The sequence below is a fragment of the Taeniopygia guttata genome, chromosome 25, assembly GCF_048771995.1.
Source record: "Taeniopygia guttata chromosome 25, bTaeGut7.mat, whole genome shotgun sequence".
In the NCBI taxonomy this organism is placed as follows: domain Eukaryota; kingdom Metazoa; phylum Chordata; class Aves; order Passeriformes; family Estrildidae; genus Taeniopygia; species Taeniopygia guttata.
In genome coordinates this window covers 1,080,071-1,094,806 of record NC_133050.1, presented here as the reverse complement: position 1 = coordinate 1,094,806, position 14,736 = coordinate 1,080,071, and the positions used below count along the sequence as shown (strand labels likewise).

General features: G+C 55.2%; 1 protein-coding gene across 2 annotated transcripts; it reads left to right on the top strand.

The window, feature by feature from the left end:
- The first annotated feature begins 621 nt into the window (after positions 1–621).
- LOC140680578 (leucine-rich repeat LGI family member 4-like) lies at positions 622–14,690 on the top strand. 2 transcript variants are annotated; one of them, XM_072918489.1, is made up of 9 exons: positions 623–1,521; positions 2,990–3,061; positions 4,308–4,379; positions 5,131–5,202; positions 5,748–5,819; positions 7,671–7,846; positions 9,582–9,746; positions 12,090–12,598; positions 13,755–14,688. In XM_072918489.1, exons 1-9 carry the CDS (start codon positions 1,256–1,258, stop codon positions 14,055–14,057), a joined length of 1,707 nt encoding a protein of 568 aa, XP_072774590.1. In that variant the 5' UTR covers positions 623–1,255; the 3' UTR covers positions 14,058–14,688. The 2 variants fall into 2 exon arrangements, with proteins under 2 accessions (XP_072774591.1, XP_072774590.1); XM_072918490.1 differs by lacking the exons at positions 4,308–4,379; positions 5,131–5,202 and having other exon boundaries at positions 622–1,521; positions 13,755–14,690.
- The last annotated feature ends 46 nt before the right edge of the window (positions 14,691–14,736 follow it).

Genomic DNA, 14,736 nt, shown 5'->3' with positions numbered 1-14,736 from the left:
TTGGGAGTTTTGGGGCTTTCTCGGGGATTTTTTGGTTTTGTTTATTTGAAATTTTTGGGATTTTTTGGTGCTTTTCGGGGATTTTTTGGGTTTGTTTAAAGATTTTTGAAGGATTTTTTGGGTCTTTTTTGTCCTTTTCGTTATTTTAAGGTTTTTTAGGGGTTTTTAAAGGATTATATTATTTTTTTTATTTCTTTAAGGATTTTTAAGGTTTTTTCGGGATTTTTTTTTTTGTTGTTGTTTTTTGGGATTTTTTAAAGGATATTTTAAAGGGGTTTTTTTTAGGATATTTTGAGGTTCCTTCTTTGGGTTTTTAAGGGTTTTTTAGGATTTTTTGGGTGTTTTTAGGACATTTTCAGGCTTTTTTTAGGATTTTTATTTTGTTTTTTTGGAATTTTTGGAATTTCTGGAGGATTTTCCAGGGCTTTTTTGGGAATTTCCAGAATTTTGGGGGATTTCATCTGGATTGTTTGGGGATTTTTTTTTTAATTTTTTTTTTTAATTTTTTGGGGGTTTTTTTGGGGGGGTTTTAAACCAAATTTGGGGGGATTTTATTGGGATTTTTGGGGAATTTTTTCGTACTTGTTTGGGGTTTTTTTTTTGGTTGATTTTCTGTGCTTATTTTGAGTTCGTTTTTTGGATTTTTTTTGGGTATTTAAAACAAAATTTTGGGGAACTTTGGTGGGATTTTGGGGATTTTTGTCGGGTTTTCTAAACTGTTTCTGTTTTATTATTTTTGGTTTTTTGGGGGGTTTAAACCAATTTTGGGGGGGATTTTTTTGGGATTTTTGGGGAATTTTTGGGGGTTTTTGGAATTTTTTTTGAATTTTTGGGAATTTTTTTGTGCTTTTTTGGGAATATTTGAGAATTTTTTTAAAGTTTTGGGATTTTTGGTCCTTTTTTTGGATTTTGGGGGAAATTTTGGCAATTTTTTTGGTGCTTTTTTGGAATTTTTTTGGGGGCAGGTTTTTTGGGATTTTTTTTGTGCTTTTTCTGTGGATTTTTTTAAAAATTTTTCCCTTTTTTGGGGAATTTCTGAGAATTTTTTTGTGATTTTTGAGATTTTTTGGGGGATTTTTTTGTGCTTTTTTGGGATTTTTGGGGGGAATTTTCGGGATTTTTTCGGTGCTTTTTCTGGGAATTTATTTTCATTGTTTGTGCTTTTTTGGGATTTTTTTTGGGGGGGGAATTCTTGGGAATTTTTTGGGGGCTTTTTTTAGGAATTTCCCCCTTTTTTGGGGAAACCCCCCCCCCCATGCCTCCCCTGCTCCTTCTCGGGGCCCTCCTGGCGCTTTCCGGGGGGGTCCCGTTGGTTTTCGGGGGGGTCCCGTCGGTTTTCGGGGGGGTCCCGTTGGTTTTCGGGGGGGTCCCGTCGGTTTTTGGGGGGGTCCCGGTTTTTGGGGGGGTCCCCAAAGGGGGCGTGGCCTGTCCCGGGGGCTGCGACTGCGACCGAACCAACGCCCGCTGCCGGGGGGGGGCCGGGGGCGTCCCCCGGGGGCTCCCCCCGGGCCTGGCCACGCTGTGAGTGCCCCGACCCCCCCCCCCCCTCAATTCGGGACCCCCCCCCCAAAAGAGATTTTGGGGTTCCCTTGAGCTCCTTTCCCTCCCCCCCCTCCCTCCCCCCCGTTTTCCCTCCTTTGGAACGGTCCCGGCAAATTTGGGAGGTGAAAAATTCCCAATTTTGGGAGCCCAAAATCCTCCCCGGGACCCCCAAAAATCCAGCCCGGGATACCCCAAAATCCTCCAAATTTGGGAGCCCAAAACCGACCCGGGATCTCCCAAAATCCCCCAAATTTGGGAGCCCCAAAATCCCCTCGGGACCCCTCAAAATCCTCCCAATTTGGGACCCCAAAATCCCCCAAATTTGAAACCCCAAAAATTCACCCTGGCACCTCCCAAAATCCCTCCCGGGACCCCCTAAATCCCAAAATCCCCCCAAAATTGTGTCTCCAAACACCCCAGGACCCCCCCAAAACCCCCCAAATTTGGAACCCCAAAATCTCCCCCGGGACCTCCCAAATCCGCCAAAATCCTGCAAATTTGGGACCCGCCAGAATCCCCCAAATTTGGGACCCGAAAACCCCATGAGCTCCTAAATTGGGACCCCAAATCCCCCCAAAATCCCCCAAATCCCCCCAAATTTGGGACCCCCCCAAACCCCAAAATCCCCCAAATTTGGGACCCCCCAAAAATTCCCCTGAAATTTTCCAAATTCCCCAATTCTCCCATTTCCCCCCAAATTCCCCAAATTTCCCTGAAATTCACCCCAATTTTCCCATTTCCCTCCAAATTTCCCCAAATTCCCCAAAATTCCCCCAATTTCCCCCCAAAATTCTCCCAATTTTCCCAAATTTCACCAGAAATTTCCCCCAATTTTTCCTCAAATTCCCACAAAATCCCCAAAAATCCCCAAAATTCCCCCACTTTTCCCATTTTCTGCCCAAATTTTCCCCAAAATCCCTCAAATTTCCCTAAATTTTCCAAAAATGTCCTAAAAATTCCACTCAAATTTCCCCAGTTTTCCAATTTTCATCCCAAATTCCCCCAGTTTTTCCCATTTTTCCCATTTTGTCCCATTTTGCCCAGTTTCCCCCCAATTTTTCCCATTTGCCCCATTCTTTTCCCATTTTTTCCCAATTTTCCCAAATTTTCCCAATTTTTCCCTACTTTTCCCATTTTCTCGTTTTTCCCCCCATTTTTCCCCAACTTCTCCCATTTTTTCCCGTTTTCCCCCCAATTCTTCCCATTTTCTGCCGTTCTTTTCCCATTTTTCCCAATTTTCCCAATTTTTCCAATTTCCCCATTTTCCCCCCAATTTTTCCCATTTTTCCCTTTTTTTTGCCCCAATTTTCCCCACTTCTCCCCCCCGTGTTTTTCCCGTTTTTTCCCCCAAATTTCCCCAATTTTTCCCATTTCCCCGGTTTTTCCCCCAATTTTTCCCATTTCCCCCCAATTTTCCCGTTTTTCCCGTTTTTTCCCCCATTTCCAGCTCGCTGCTCCGCTGGGACATCGAGGAGCTGCCCCAGGGGAGCTTCCGGCACCTCCCGGCGCTGACGCTGCTGTGAGTCCCCAAAATCCCCAAAATGGCCCAAAACCGCCCCAAAACACATCAAAATCACCCCAAAATGGCCCAAAAAATCACCCCAAAAATATCCCAAAATATCCCCCAAAACACCCCCAAAACGCCCCAAAAACGCCCCCAAAACACCCCCAAAACATCCCAAAATATCCCAAAATATCCCCCAAAAACGCCCCAAAAATGCCCCCAAAACATCCCAAAATGTCCCAAAAAAAACTATCCCAAAAATATCCCAAAATATCCCAAAAATATCTCCCAAAATGTCCCAAAAATCACTAAAATGTCCCAAAACCATCCCAAAAATATCCAAAAATATCCAAAACCATCCCTAAATGTCCCAAAATCACCCAAAATCACCCCAAATATCCCCAAATCCCCCAAAATATTACAAAATATCCCCAAAAAATCACCCCCAAACCCCCCAAATTCCTTGAAACACAAAAAAATCCCCTAAAAACAACGAAAAAACCCCCAAATCCCCAAAACCCCCCAAAATCCCCCAAATATCCCAAAATGGCCCAAAATCAGCCCAAATATCCCCAAATCACCCCAAAAATCTCCCAAATCCCCCAAAACCAACTCAAAATGCCCCAAATGATCCCAAAATCCCCCAAAATATCCCCAAATCCCCAAAATGTCCCCAAAACACCCCAAAAACCCCCCAGATCCCCAAAACACAAAAAAAACCCAAAAAACAACCAAAAACCCCCAAAATCCCCCCCGAAAAATCCCCCAAAATATCCCAAAACTCCGAAAATATCCCAAAGTCCCCCAAAATATCCCCCAAATCCCCCAAATGTCCCAAATGTCCCCAAATTGTCCCCAAAATGTGTCCCCAATGTCCCCAAAATGGCCCAAATTATCCCCAAAATGGACCTGAAAATCTCCCAAAAAATGTCCCCAAATGTCCCAAAATTTGTCCCCGATGTCCCCAAATTGTCCCCGAACGGACCCAAAATTGCCACAAAAGGTCCCAAAAATGTCCCAAAGTTGTCCCAAAATGTCCCCAAAATTGTCCCGAAAATCTCCTAAAATGTCCCCAAATTGTCCCCAAATGTCCTCAAATGTCCCCGAAATTGACCCCGAATGTCCCCAAATTGTCCCAAATGTCCCAAAATTGACCCCAAATGTCCCCAAATTAACCCAAAAGTTCCCAAAATTGACCCGAAAATCTCCTAAAATGTCCCCAAATGTCCCCAGTGTCCCCAAATGTCCCCCTCTCCCCCAGCCTGGTGGCCTCGGGGCGCCTGGGGAGCGTCGGGGACGGAGCCTTCGAGGGGCTGGGGGCGCTGGAGTACCTGTGAGTCACACTGGGGATACTGGGTATACTGGTTTGCACTGGGAACGACTGGTTTCGACTGGTTTGGACTAGTTTGGACTGGTTTGGACTGGTTTATACTGGGAGGGACTGGTTTGGACTGTTTTACTGGTTTGGACTGGTTTGGACTGGTTTGGACTGCTTATACTAGTTTGTACTGGTTTGTACTGGTTTGTACTGGTTTATACTGGGAGGGACTGGTTTATACTGGTTTGTACTGGTTTGGACTGGTTTGGACCGGTTATACTGGTTTGTACTGGTTTGTACTGGTTTGTACTGGTTTGGACCGGTTATACTGGTTTGGACTGGTTTGTACTGGTTTGGACTGGTTTGGACCGGTTATACTGGTTTGTACTGGTTTGTACTGGTTTGGATGGGGAATGGAGCTGGGGGCACTCGAGTCCCTTTGAGTGATACTGGGGATACTGGTTATACTGGTTTGGACTGGTTTGGACTGGTTTGGACTGGTTTGGAATGGTTTGGACTGGTTTGGACTGGGAGGGACCAGGACAAACTGGGAGGGACTGGTTATATTGGTTTGTACTGGTTTATACTGGTCTGTACTGGTTTGTACCAGTCCATACTGCTCCATACTGCTCCATACTGGTCCGTACTGGTCTGTAACTGGTCCATACTGGTCCGTACTGGTCCATACTGGTCCATACTGGTCCGTACTGGTCCGTACTGGTCCATACTGGTCTGTAACTGGTCCATACTGGTCCATACTGGGCAGGTTCCTGGAGGACTCCCAGCTCCGCTCCCTCCCCCCTGCAGCTCTCCGGGGGCTCCGGGGGCTCCTGTTCCTGTGAGTGTCCCCAAGTGTCCCCAAGTGTCCCCAAATGTCCCCAAATGTCCCCAATGTTCCCAATGTCCCCAAATGTCCCCAATGTCCTCAATCCCCCCAATCCCCCCAATGTCCCCAAATGTCCCCAATGTTCCCAATGTCCCCAAATCCCCCAATGTCCCCGATGTCCCCAGATGTCCCCAAATGTCCCCAGTGTCCCCAATGTCCCCAAATGTCCCCAATGTCCCCAAATCCACAAATGTCCCCAATGTTCCCAATGTCCCCAAATCCCCCAATGTCCCCGATGTCCCCAGATGTCCCCAAATGTCCCCAATGTCCCCGATGTCCCCAAATGTCCCCAATGTCCTCAATGTCCCCAAATGTCCCCAAATGTCCCCAATGTCCCCAGTGTCCCCAATGTCCCCAATGTCCCCAATGTCCCCAATGTCCCCAGTGTCCCCAATGTCCCCAAATGTCCCCAATGTCCCCAATGTCCCCAGTGTCCCCAATGTCCCCAAATGTCCCCAATGTCCCCAATGTCCCCAATGTCCCCGCTGTCCCCGCAGGAGTCTGGCCGACAACCTCCTGCAGTCGCTGCCCCGCGGCCTCTTCCAGGAGCTGCCCAACCTCGGCCACCTGTGGGTGACACTGGGGGGGTTGGGGACATTGGGGACACTGGGGGACATTGGGGGGGTTGGGGACATTTGGGGGATTTGGGGACATTGGGAACATTGGGGGGGTTGGGGACATTTGGGGGGGTTGGGGACATTGGGGACATCGGGGATGTTGGGGATTTTGGGGACATTTGAGGACATTGGGGACATTCGGGGGTTGGGGACACTGGGGACATTGGGGACATTTGGGGGATTTGGGGACATTGGGAACATTGGGGACATTTGGGGGTTGGGGACATCTGGGGACATTGGGGACGTTTGGTGACCTTTGGGGACACTGGGGGGTTGGGAGGGTTGGTGCCACTTTGGTGCCACTTTTTGTCACTTTGCTGTCGTTTGGTGCCATTTTGTGCCACTCTGGTGGCATTTGGTGACATTCGATGCCACCCGATGTCCCTTCAGTGCCACTTCAGTGCCACTCCGGTGCCACCTGGTGCCACTCGATGTCCCTTTAGTGCCACTCTAGTGCCATTTGGTGCCATTTTTGTCACTTTGGTGCCATTTTTGTCACTTTGCTGCCACTTTTTGCCACTCTGGTGACACCTGGTGACATTTAGTGCCACTTTGGTGCCATTTTTCTCACTTTTGTGCCACTTTTTGCCACTTTGGGACCACCTAGTGCCACTTTGGTGCCACTTGGTGCCATTTGATGCCACTTTGGTGCCACTTTTTGTCACTTTGGTGCCACGTTTGCCACTCTGGTGACCCCTGGTACCACTTAGTGCCACTTGATGTCCCTTTAGTGCCACTTTGGTGCCATTTGGTGCCATTTTTGCCACTCTGGCGCCATTTGGTGCCATTTTTTGTCATTTTGTTGCCATTTTTCTCATTTTGCTGCCACTTTTTGCCACTCTGCTGAAACCTGGTGACACCTGGTGGCATTTAGTGCCACTTTGGTGCCGCTTTTCTCACCTTGGTGCCATTTTTTGTCACTTTGGTGCCACATTTTGCCATTTTTCTCACTTTGCTGCCGTTTTTTCCCCGCTTCGCTGCCCCTTCGTGCCACCCGGCGACCCTCGGTGCTCCCGACGCGCCAACCCGTGGCGTCCCCAATGTGCCAACCTGGGATGTCCCCGACCTGTGGTGTCCCCAACGTGCCAACCTGGGATGTCCCCGACCCGTGGCGTCCCCAATGTGCCAACCTGGGATGTCCCCGTGGTGTCCCCGTGGTGTCCCTGCGATGTCCCCAATGCGGTGTCCCCAATGCGGTGTCCCCGATGTGTCGACCCTTGGTGTCGTTGACCCGTGGTGTCCCCGACGTGCCCACCTGTGGTGTCCCCGGCGTGATGTCCCCCGGTGTCCCCGTGGTGTCCCCAATGCGGTGTCCCTGTGGTGTCCCTGTGGTGTCCCCCGGTGTCCCCATGGTGCCCCCAATGCGGTCTCCCTGTGGTGTCCCCAACGTGGTGTCCCCAACGCGGTGACCCCAACGTGGCTGTCCCCCGGTGTCCCCAACACGGTGATCCCAACGTGGCCATCCCCTGCTGTCCCCAACGCGGTGACCCCAACGTGGCCATTCCCCGGTGTCCCCAACGCGGTGACCCCGACGTGGCTGTCCCCCGGTGTCCCCCGGTGTCCCCAACACGGTGACCCCAACGTGGCCATGCCCCGCTGTCCCCAACGCGGTGACCCCAACGTGGCCATTCCCCGGTGTCCCCAACGCGGTGACCCCGACGTGGCTGTCCCCGCTGTCCCCAACGCGGTGACCCCGACGTGGCCATCCCCCGCTGTCCCCAACGCGGTGACCCCGACGTGGCTGTCCCCAACGCGGTGACCCCGACGTGGCTGTCCCCGCTGTCCCCGCTGTGCCCGGCGCAGGGACCTGCGGGGGAACCCGCTGCGCTGTGACTGCGCGCTGCGCTGGCTGCTGCGCTGGCTGCGCGCCCGGCCCGGCCCCGGCCCCGAGGGCGGCGCCCGCTGCCACGGCCCCGCGGCGCTGGCCGGCACCGCCCTGGCACTGCTCGGGCCCCGGCAGCTCCAGTGCCAGCGCCACGGTGACTGGTTTATACTGGGAGGGACTGGGAGGGACTGGGAAGGAACTGGGACAAAGTGCGAGGGAACTGGGGGGGACTGGGATGGACTGGAACAAACTGGGAGGGAACTGGGACAAAGTGGGATGGAACTGGGAGGGACTGGGAGCAACTGGGAGGGACTGGGAAGGACTGGGAGGGAACTGGGAGGGAACTGGGAGGGACTGGGGGGGGACAGGGGGGGCACTGGGGGGAGAAAATCCAGGGGGTTTTAGGGGTTAAAAATGGGACTGCGAGGGACTGGGGGGAACTGGGAAGAGATTGGGGGGGACTGGGGGGAACTGGGATGGACTGGGAGGGAACTGGGACAAACTGGGAGGGAACTGGGGGGGGACTTGGAGGGACTGGGATATACTGGGAAAAGATGGGGGGGAACTGGGAGGGGATTGGGGGGAGCTGGGGGGAACTGGGATGGACTGGAATGGACTGGGAGGGAACTGGGAAAAACTGGGAGGGAACTGGGATGGACTGGGAGGGACTGGGAGGGACTGGGGGGGACTGGGGGGGGGACTGGGAGGGAACTGGGAGGGACTGGGAGGCACTGGGAGGGAAATGGGATGGACTGGGAGGGACTGGGGGGACTGGGAGGGAACTGGGAGGGACTGGGAGGGAACTGGGAGGGACTGGGGGGGAACTGGGAGGGAACTAGGAGGGACTGGGAGGGAACTGGGAGGGACTGGGGGGAGAAAATCCAGGGGATTTTGGGGGGGAAAATGGGACTGGGAGGGACTGGGACATACTGGGTTATACTGGGAGGGACTGGGGGGAAAACTCCGGTGGTTTTAGGGTGAGAAATGGGAATTTCAGGGGTAAAATTGGAAATTTTAGATGGGAAAATGGGACTGGGATATACTGGGGTATACTGGGATGGACTGGGACAAACTGGGACAAACTGGGACAAACTGGGAGGGACCGGGGGGAGAAAATCCGGGGGGTTTGGGGGTGAAAATGGGGCATGGAGGGGACTGGCTTGTACTGGTTTGTACTGGGATATACTGGAGGGACTGGGATATACTGGCAGGGACTGGTTTGTACTGGTTTATACTGGGATATACTGGCAGGGACTGGGATGGGGGATTTTGTGGGGGGGAATGGGACTGGGAGGGCCTGGGGCTGTCCCATGTCCCTGGGGATGTCCCCAACTCTCCCTATGTCCCCAGCCATGTCCCCAAGATGTCAGCAAGCTGTCCCCAAGCTGTCCCCGGGCTGTCCCCATGTCCCCAGGGATGTCCCCACGCTGTCCCCAGATCCCCAGCCATGTCCCCACGCTGTCCCCGGGGTGTCCCCAACTGTCCCCGTGTCCCCAGAGCTGTGGCCGTTCCAGGCGCTGCCGTTCTCGCTCGGGGGACACCCAAGGGTGGCCCTGGGGCTGTCCCTGCTCTGTCCCTCTGTCCCCGGTGATGTCCCCAGGGATGTCCCCAAGCTGTCCCCACATCCCCAGCCATGTCCCCATGTCCCCAGGGATGTCCCCAAGCTGTCCCCATGTCCCCAGCGATGTCCCCACGCTGTCCCCGGGCTGTCCCCAACTGTCCCCATGTCCCCAGAGCTGTGGCCGTTCCAGGCGCTGCCGTTCTCCTCGCTCGGGGGACACCCGAGGGTGGCCCTGGGGCTGTCCCTGCTCTGTCCCTCTGTCCCCGGTGATGTCCCCAGGGATGTCCCCAAGCTGTCCCCATGTCCCCAACTGTCCCCGTGTCCCCAGAGCTGCGGCCGTTCCAGGCGCTGCCGTTCTCCTCGCTCGGGGCCGAGCCCTTCGCGCTCGGGGGGCACCCTGGGGTGGCCCTGGCGCAGCCGGCGGCCGGAGCCTGCGCCCTGCTGGAGTGGGACCAGCTGGGGGGCAGCTTCCGCGCCCAGCGCGTCATCAACGGTGAGCGAAACGGGGCAAAAATGGGGGGAAACGGGAAAAAATGGGGGAAAATGGCCAAAAAATGGGGGGAAACGGCGAAAAAATGAGGGAAAATGGGGGAAAAACGGGGGAGAAATGGGGAAAATGGGGCGGGAGTGGGGACAGCTCGGGGGGAGCTTCTGAGCCCACAGCGTCCTCAACAGCGAGAGAAATGGGGTAAAACGGGCGAAAAACGGGGGGAAAAAGGCAAAACGGGAAAAAACAGGGGAAAATGGGGAAAAATGGGGGAAAAATGGGGAAAAAACGGGGGAGAAATGGGGAAAATGGGGCGGGAGTGGGGACAGCTCGGGGGGAGCTTCTGAGCCCACAGCATCCTCAACAGCGAGAGAAATGGGGTAAAATGGGCGAAAAATGGGGGAAAAACGGGGGAAAAACGGGGAAAAAAGGGGAAAATGGCAAAAAAATGGGGGAAAAATGAGGAAAAAATGGGGGAGAAATGGGGAAAATGGGGGGGAGTGGGAACAGCTTGGGGGGAGGTTCTGAGCCCACAGCGTCCTCAACAGTGAGAGAAATGGGGGAAAAACGGGGGAAAATGGGAAAAATTGTGGGAAAAAATGGGGGGAAATGGCAAAAAAATTGGGGGAAATGGCGAAAAAATGAGGGAAATGCAGCAAAATGGGGAAATGAGGGAAAATGGGGAAATGGGGCAAAAATTTGGGGAAATTGGGGAAAATGGGGTGGGAGTGGGAGCAGCTTGGGGGGGGATTCTGAGCCCACAGCGTCGTCAGCGGTGAGAGAAAAGGGGAAACGGGGAAAAACGGGGGGAAATTGGGAAAATGGGGGATAAATTGGTGAAAATGGGAGGAAAAGTGGGAAAAATTGGGGGAAAATGGGAAAAAAACGAAGGAAAAATGGGGGAAATGAGGGGAAAATGGGGTGGGAGGTTCTGTGTGCCCACCATCGTGAACAGCGAGAGAAATGGGGGGAAATGGGAGAAAATGGGGGGAAAATGGGGAAATGGGGAAAAAATGGGGGGAAATGGGAAAATGGTGAAAAACTGAAAGAACTCTGAGAAAATGGGAGAAATGGGGGGGAAATGGAGAAAAATGGGAAGAAAATGTTGAAAAAGAAGGAGGAAATGGTGAAAAAATGGGAGTAGATGGGGGAAATGGGGTTAAAATGGTGGAAAAGGGGGGAAATCAGGTAAAATGGAAAAAATAAAAAATGGGGGGATATGGGGAAAAAATGGGGGAAATAGGGAAATGGGGGAAAAATAGGGAAAAATGGGGGAATGGAAAAAACTGAAAAAATGGTTAAAAAGGGTGGAAATGGGAAAATGGTGAAAAAATTGAAAGAATTATGAGAAAATGGAGGAAATGGGGGGAAAATTGGGGAAAATTGAAGGAAATGGAGAAAAACGGGGAGAAAATGTTGAAAAAGAAGGAGGAAATGGGGAAAAATGGGAATTGATGGGGGAAATGGGGTTAAAATGGTGGAAAACGGGATAAAATAGAGGGAAATGGGGAAAAAGGGATAGAACAGTGAAAAAAAAAACAAGAAAAAGAGGGGGAAAGGGGCAAAAATGGGGGGAAAAATAATGAAAAAAAATAGGGGGGAGGTTCTGTTCCCCCATCATAACCAACAGTGAGATAAACAGGGTAAAATGGGGAAAAAGGGGGAAAATAGTGAATAAATGGGGGGAAATGGGAAAAAACAGGGGGGGTGGGGGGAAATGGAGTAAAATGGAGGGGAAAATGGGAGAAAAATGGTGAAAATAAAAGAAAATTGGGGAAAAGGGGGAGAAATGGGGGGGAATGGGGAAAATGGAAAAAAATGGAGAAAATTGCGAAAAAATGGGACAAATGGGGGAAACGGGGTGGGAATGGGGAAAATGGGGTGGGAATGGTTAAAAATGGGGTGGGAATGGTTAAAGTTGGGTGAGGAACATCAAGAGGGACCCGAGGACACCAAGAGTTGGGGTGACCCCCCAGAAATGGCCTCGGGGACCCCAAAAATGGGCTGAGGGTCCCCAAAATGACCTTGGGGGAGAACAAAGGAATTGCCCCGATGTCCCCAAGGTCCTCAAGGTGCTCAAAGGTCCCCAAATGTCCCCAGATGTCCCCAAATGTCCCCAGATGTCCCCGAGCCCTCCAATAACCACCAAGGTCCCAAAGGTCCCCAGCATCTCTGATGTCCCCAAGGTCCCCGGTGTCCCCAAGGTCCCAGTGTCCCCAAGGTCCCCGCTGTCCCCAGTGTCCCCAAGGTCCCTGATATCCCCAGTGTCCCCGCTGTCCCGGTGTCCCTGCTGTCCCCGGTGTCCCTGCTGCCCCCGTGTCCCCGCCGACGTCCCCTCCGTCCCCCCAGGCTCCTCACCGGTGGCCTGCCACCCGGTCCCGCTGGGTGACACCCTGCTGCTGGTGGTGGCCCAGCTGGGCGGCGGCTCCTGGGTGTGGCGGCGCTCGGGCGGCCCCGGCTCGGCCTTCGTGCGCCACCAGGCCCTGGGCGCCGGCCGCCTGCGCCGGCCCCACGCCGTGGCCGCCGCGCGCCTGGCCGGGCACCTCTACCTGGGGGTGGCCGACAGCTCCAAGGGCGGCACCAGCACCGTGTTCCGCTGGGCCTCGGGCGGCTTCTACCCGCACCAGGCGCTGCGGCCGTGGCAGCGCGACACCCACCTGGAGTTCCTGGAGCTGGGCGGGCGGCCGGCCCTGGTGCTCTGCGGCGCCGCGCGCCGGCCGCTCGTCTACCGCTGGAGCGGCGACGCCTTCGCGCCGCACACCGACATCCCCCACGTGCCCGACGCCTACGCCGCCAAGCACTTCCGCCTGCGGGGCAGCGTCTTCCTGTGTCTCACCAGGTTCCTGGGCGACGCCAAGGTGATGGCGGCGGGCTTGGGGGTGGTGGGGTCGTGGTGGGTGGGGGGGTGGGTGGGGGTCCGGCAAGGTCATGGGGGGTCAGCAGGGATTGGGGGTGCAGCGGGGTCATGGGGTTATGGGGGTCCATCAAGGCCATGGGGTTATGGGGGTCCATCAAGGTCGTGTGGTTATGGGGGTCCATCAAGGTCGTGTGGTTATGGGGGTCCATCAAGCTCACGGGGTTATGGGGGTCCATTAGGGTCATGGGGTTATGGGGTTCCATCAAGGTCATGTGGTCATGAGGGGGTCAGCAGGGTCATGGGTCCATTGGATTCCATCATGGTTGTGTGGTCATGGGGGTCCATCAAGGTCATGTGGTTATGGGGTTCCATCAAGGTTGTGTGGTCATGAAGGTCCATCAAGGCCATGGGGTCATGGAGGGTCACCAGGGTCATGGAGTTCCATCAAGGCCATGTGGTCATGGAAGGTTCCCAAGGTCATGGGGGGTCACCAGGGTCATGGGTCCATGGGGTTCCATCAAGGCCATGTCATGGGGGGGCATCGGGGCCACGAGTGGTCACAGGTGGGGCCACCAGGGTGATAATGGCCACCCCATGGCCATGGGGGCCCATCAGGGCCACGAGGCCCCACCTCTGACCCCTGACCCCAAGTGCAGGTGAAGTGCAGGGAGGGCCGCAACCCAACCCACCCCATGTGCTACCACCCACCCCATGGTGCCACCACCCACCCCACAGTGCCACCACCCACCCCATGGTGCCACCACCCACCCCACAGTGCCACCACCCACCCCATGGTGCCACCACCCACCCCACAGTGCCACCACCCACCGCATGGTCCCACCACCCATCCCACGGTGCCACCACCCACCCCATTGTGCTACCACCCACCCCATTGTCCCACCACCCATCCCATGGTGCCATCTCCATCCCACGGTGCCACCACCCACCCCAGGGTGCCACCACCCACCAAATGGTGCCATCTCCATCCCAACCAAACCCAACCAACCAAACCAACCCAACCAACCCAACCAAACCCAACCCACCCAACCAACCCAACCCATCCAACCCAACCCAACCAAACCAAACCCAACCCACCCAACCCAACCCAACCCACCCCATGGTCCCACCACTGACCCCCCACCCCGCGCCATCTCCAGGTGATGCGCTGGGAGGGCTCCATGTTCCGCGAGGTGCAGCAGGTGCCGGCCCGCGGCTCTCTGGTCTTCCAGCCGCTGCTCCTGGCCGGCCACCGCTACGTCCTGCTGGGCAACGACTTCGCCCCGAGCCGCGTCTTCCGCCTGGGCGCCGGCGGCCGCCTGGAGCCCGCCCAGGACCTGCCCGCACCCACCCCCCGCGCCTTCGTCCCCGTCGCCGTCGGCCACCGCCACTTCCTGGTGGCCTCCAGCTTCAAGGGGGCCACCCAGATCTACGCCCACGTCACCGAGGACGTCGGCACCTGAGGGGACGGCCAGGCGCGCCCGGTGGCCGCCCGCCGCCGGGGGGATGCCCGGAGCTGCCGTCGCGTCCCTGAGGCTGGGGGACATCAGGGGACGTGTGGTGGCAGCCGAGGATGGTGGCCACCAGTCCACCGTGGAGATGGGGACATCAGGAGCATGAGGGGAACATGTGGTGGCATCTGGAGGGATGTGTGGTGGCATCTGGTGGGACGTGGGCATGGTGGCCACCCTGATGTTGTGGAGATGTGGGCGTGAAGGGACACCGTGGGGACAAGGTGGGGACACTGTGGGGACACCGTGAGGACAGCGGTGCCACCACGGCCTCGTGCAGCTGCAGGGACGTGGGGACGTCGCCGTGGGCTCAGTCACCAGAGGGACGCGGGGACATTGACCAGACACCAGCAGGGACCTGAGGCCACCCTCGCGCGACATCCCCAAGGCCACCATGGCCCTGATGTCCCCAAGGCCACTATCACCCTGATGTCCCCAAGTTCACCACTGACCCAATGTCCCCAAGGCCACCATTGCCTCAGTGTCCCCTCCTGGTGCCACCATGGCCCCGATGTCCCCAAGGCCACCATGGCCTCAGCGTCCCCTCCTGGTACCACCATGGCCCCGATGTCCCCAAGCCTTTGTGTCCCCTCCCAGTGCCACCGCTGTCCCGCCATCCCCGTGTCCCCTC

Excerpts from the sequence above, each read along its gene's own strand:
- LOC140680578 (XM_072918489.1), top strand. The coding sequence starts at position 1,256 with ATGCCTCCCCTGCTCCTTCTCGGGGCCCTCCTGGCGCTTTCCGGGGGG. Across the intron at positions 7,847-9,581 it reads GCTCCAGTGCCAGCGCCACG|AGCTGCGGCCGTTCCAGGCG; the intron begins GTGACTGGTTTA and ends CCGTGTCCCCAG. Across the intron at positions 12,599-13,754 it reads GGTTCCTGGGCGACGCCAAG|GTGATGCGCTGGGAGGGCTC; the intron begins GTGATGGCGGCG and ends CGCCATCTCCAG.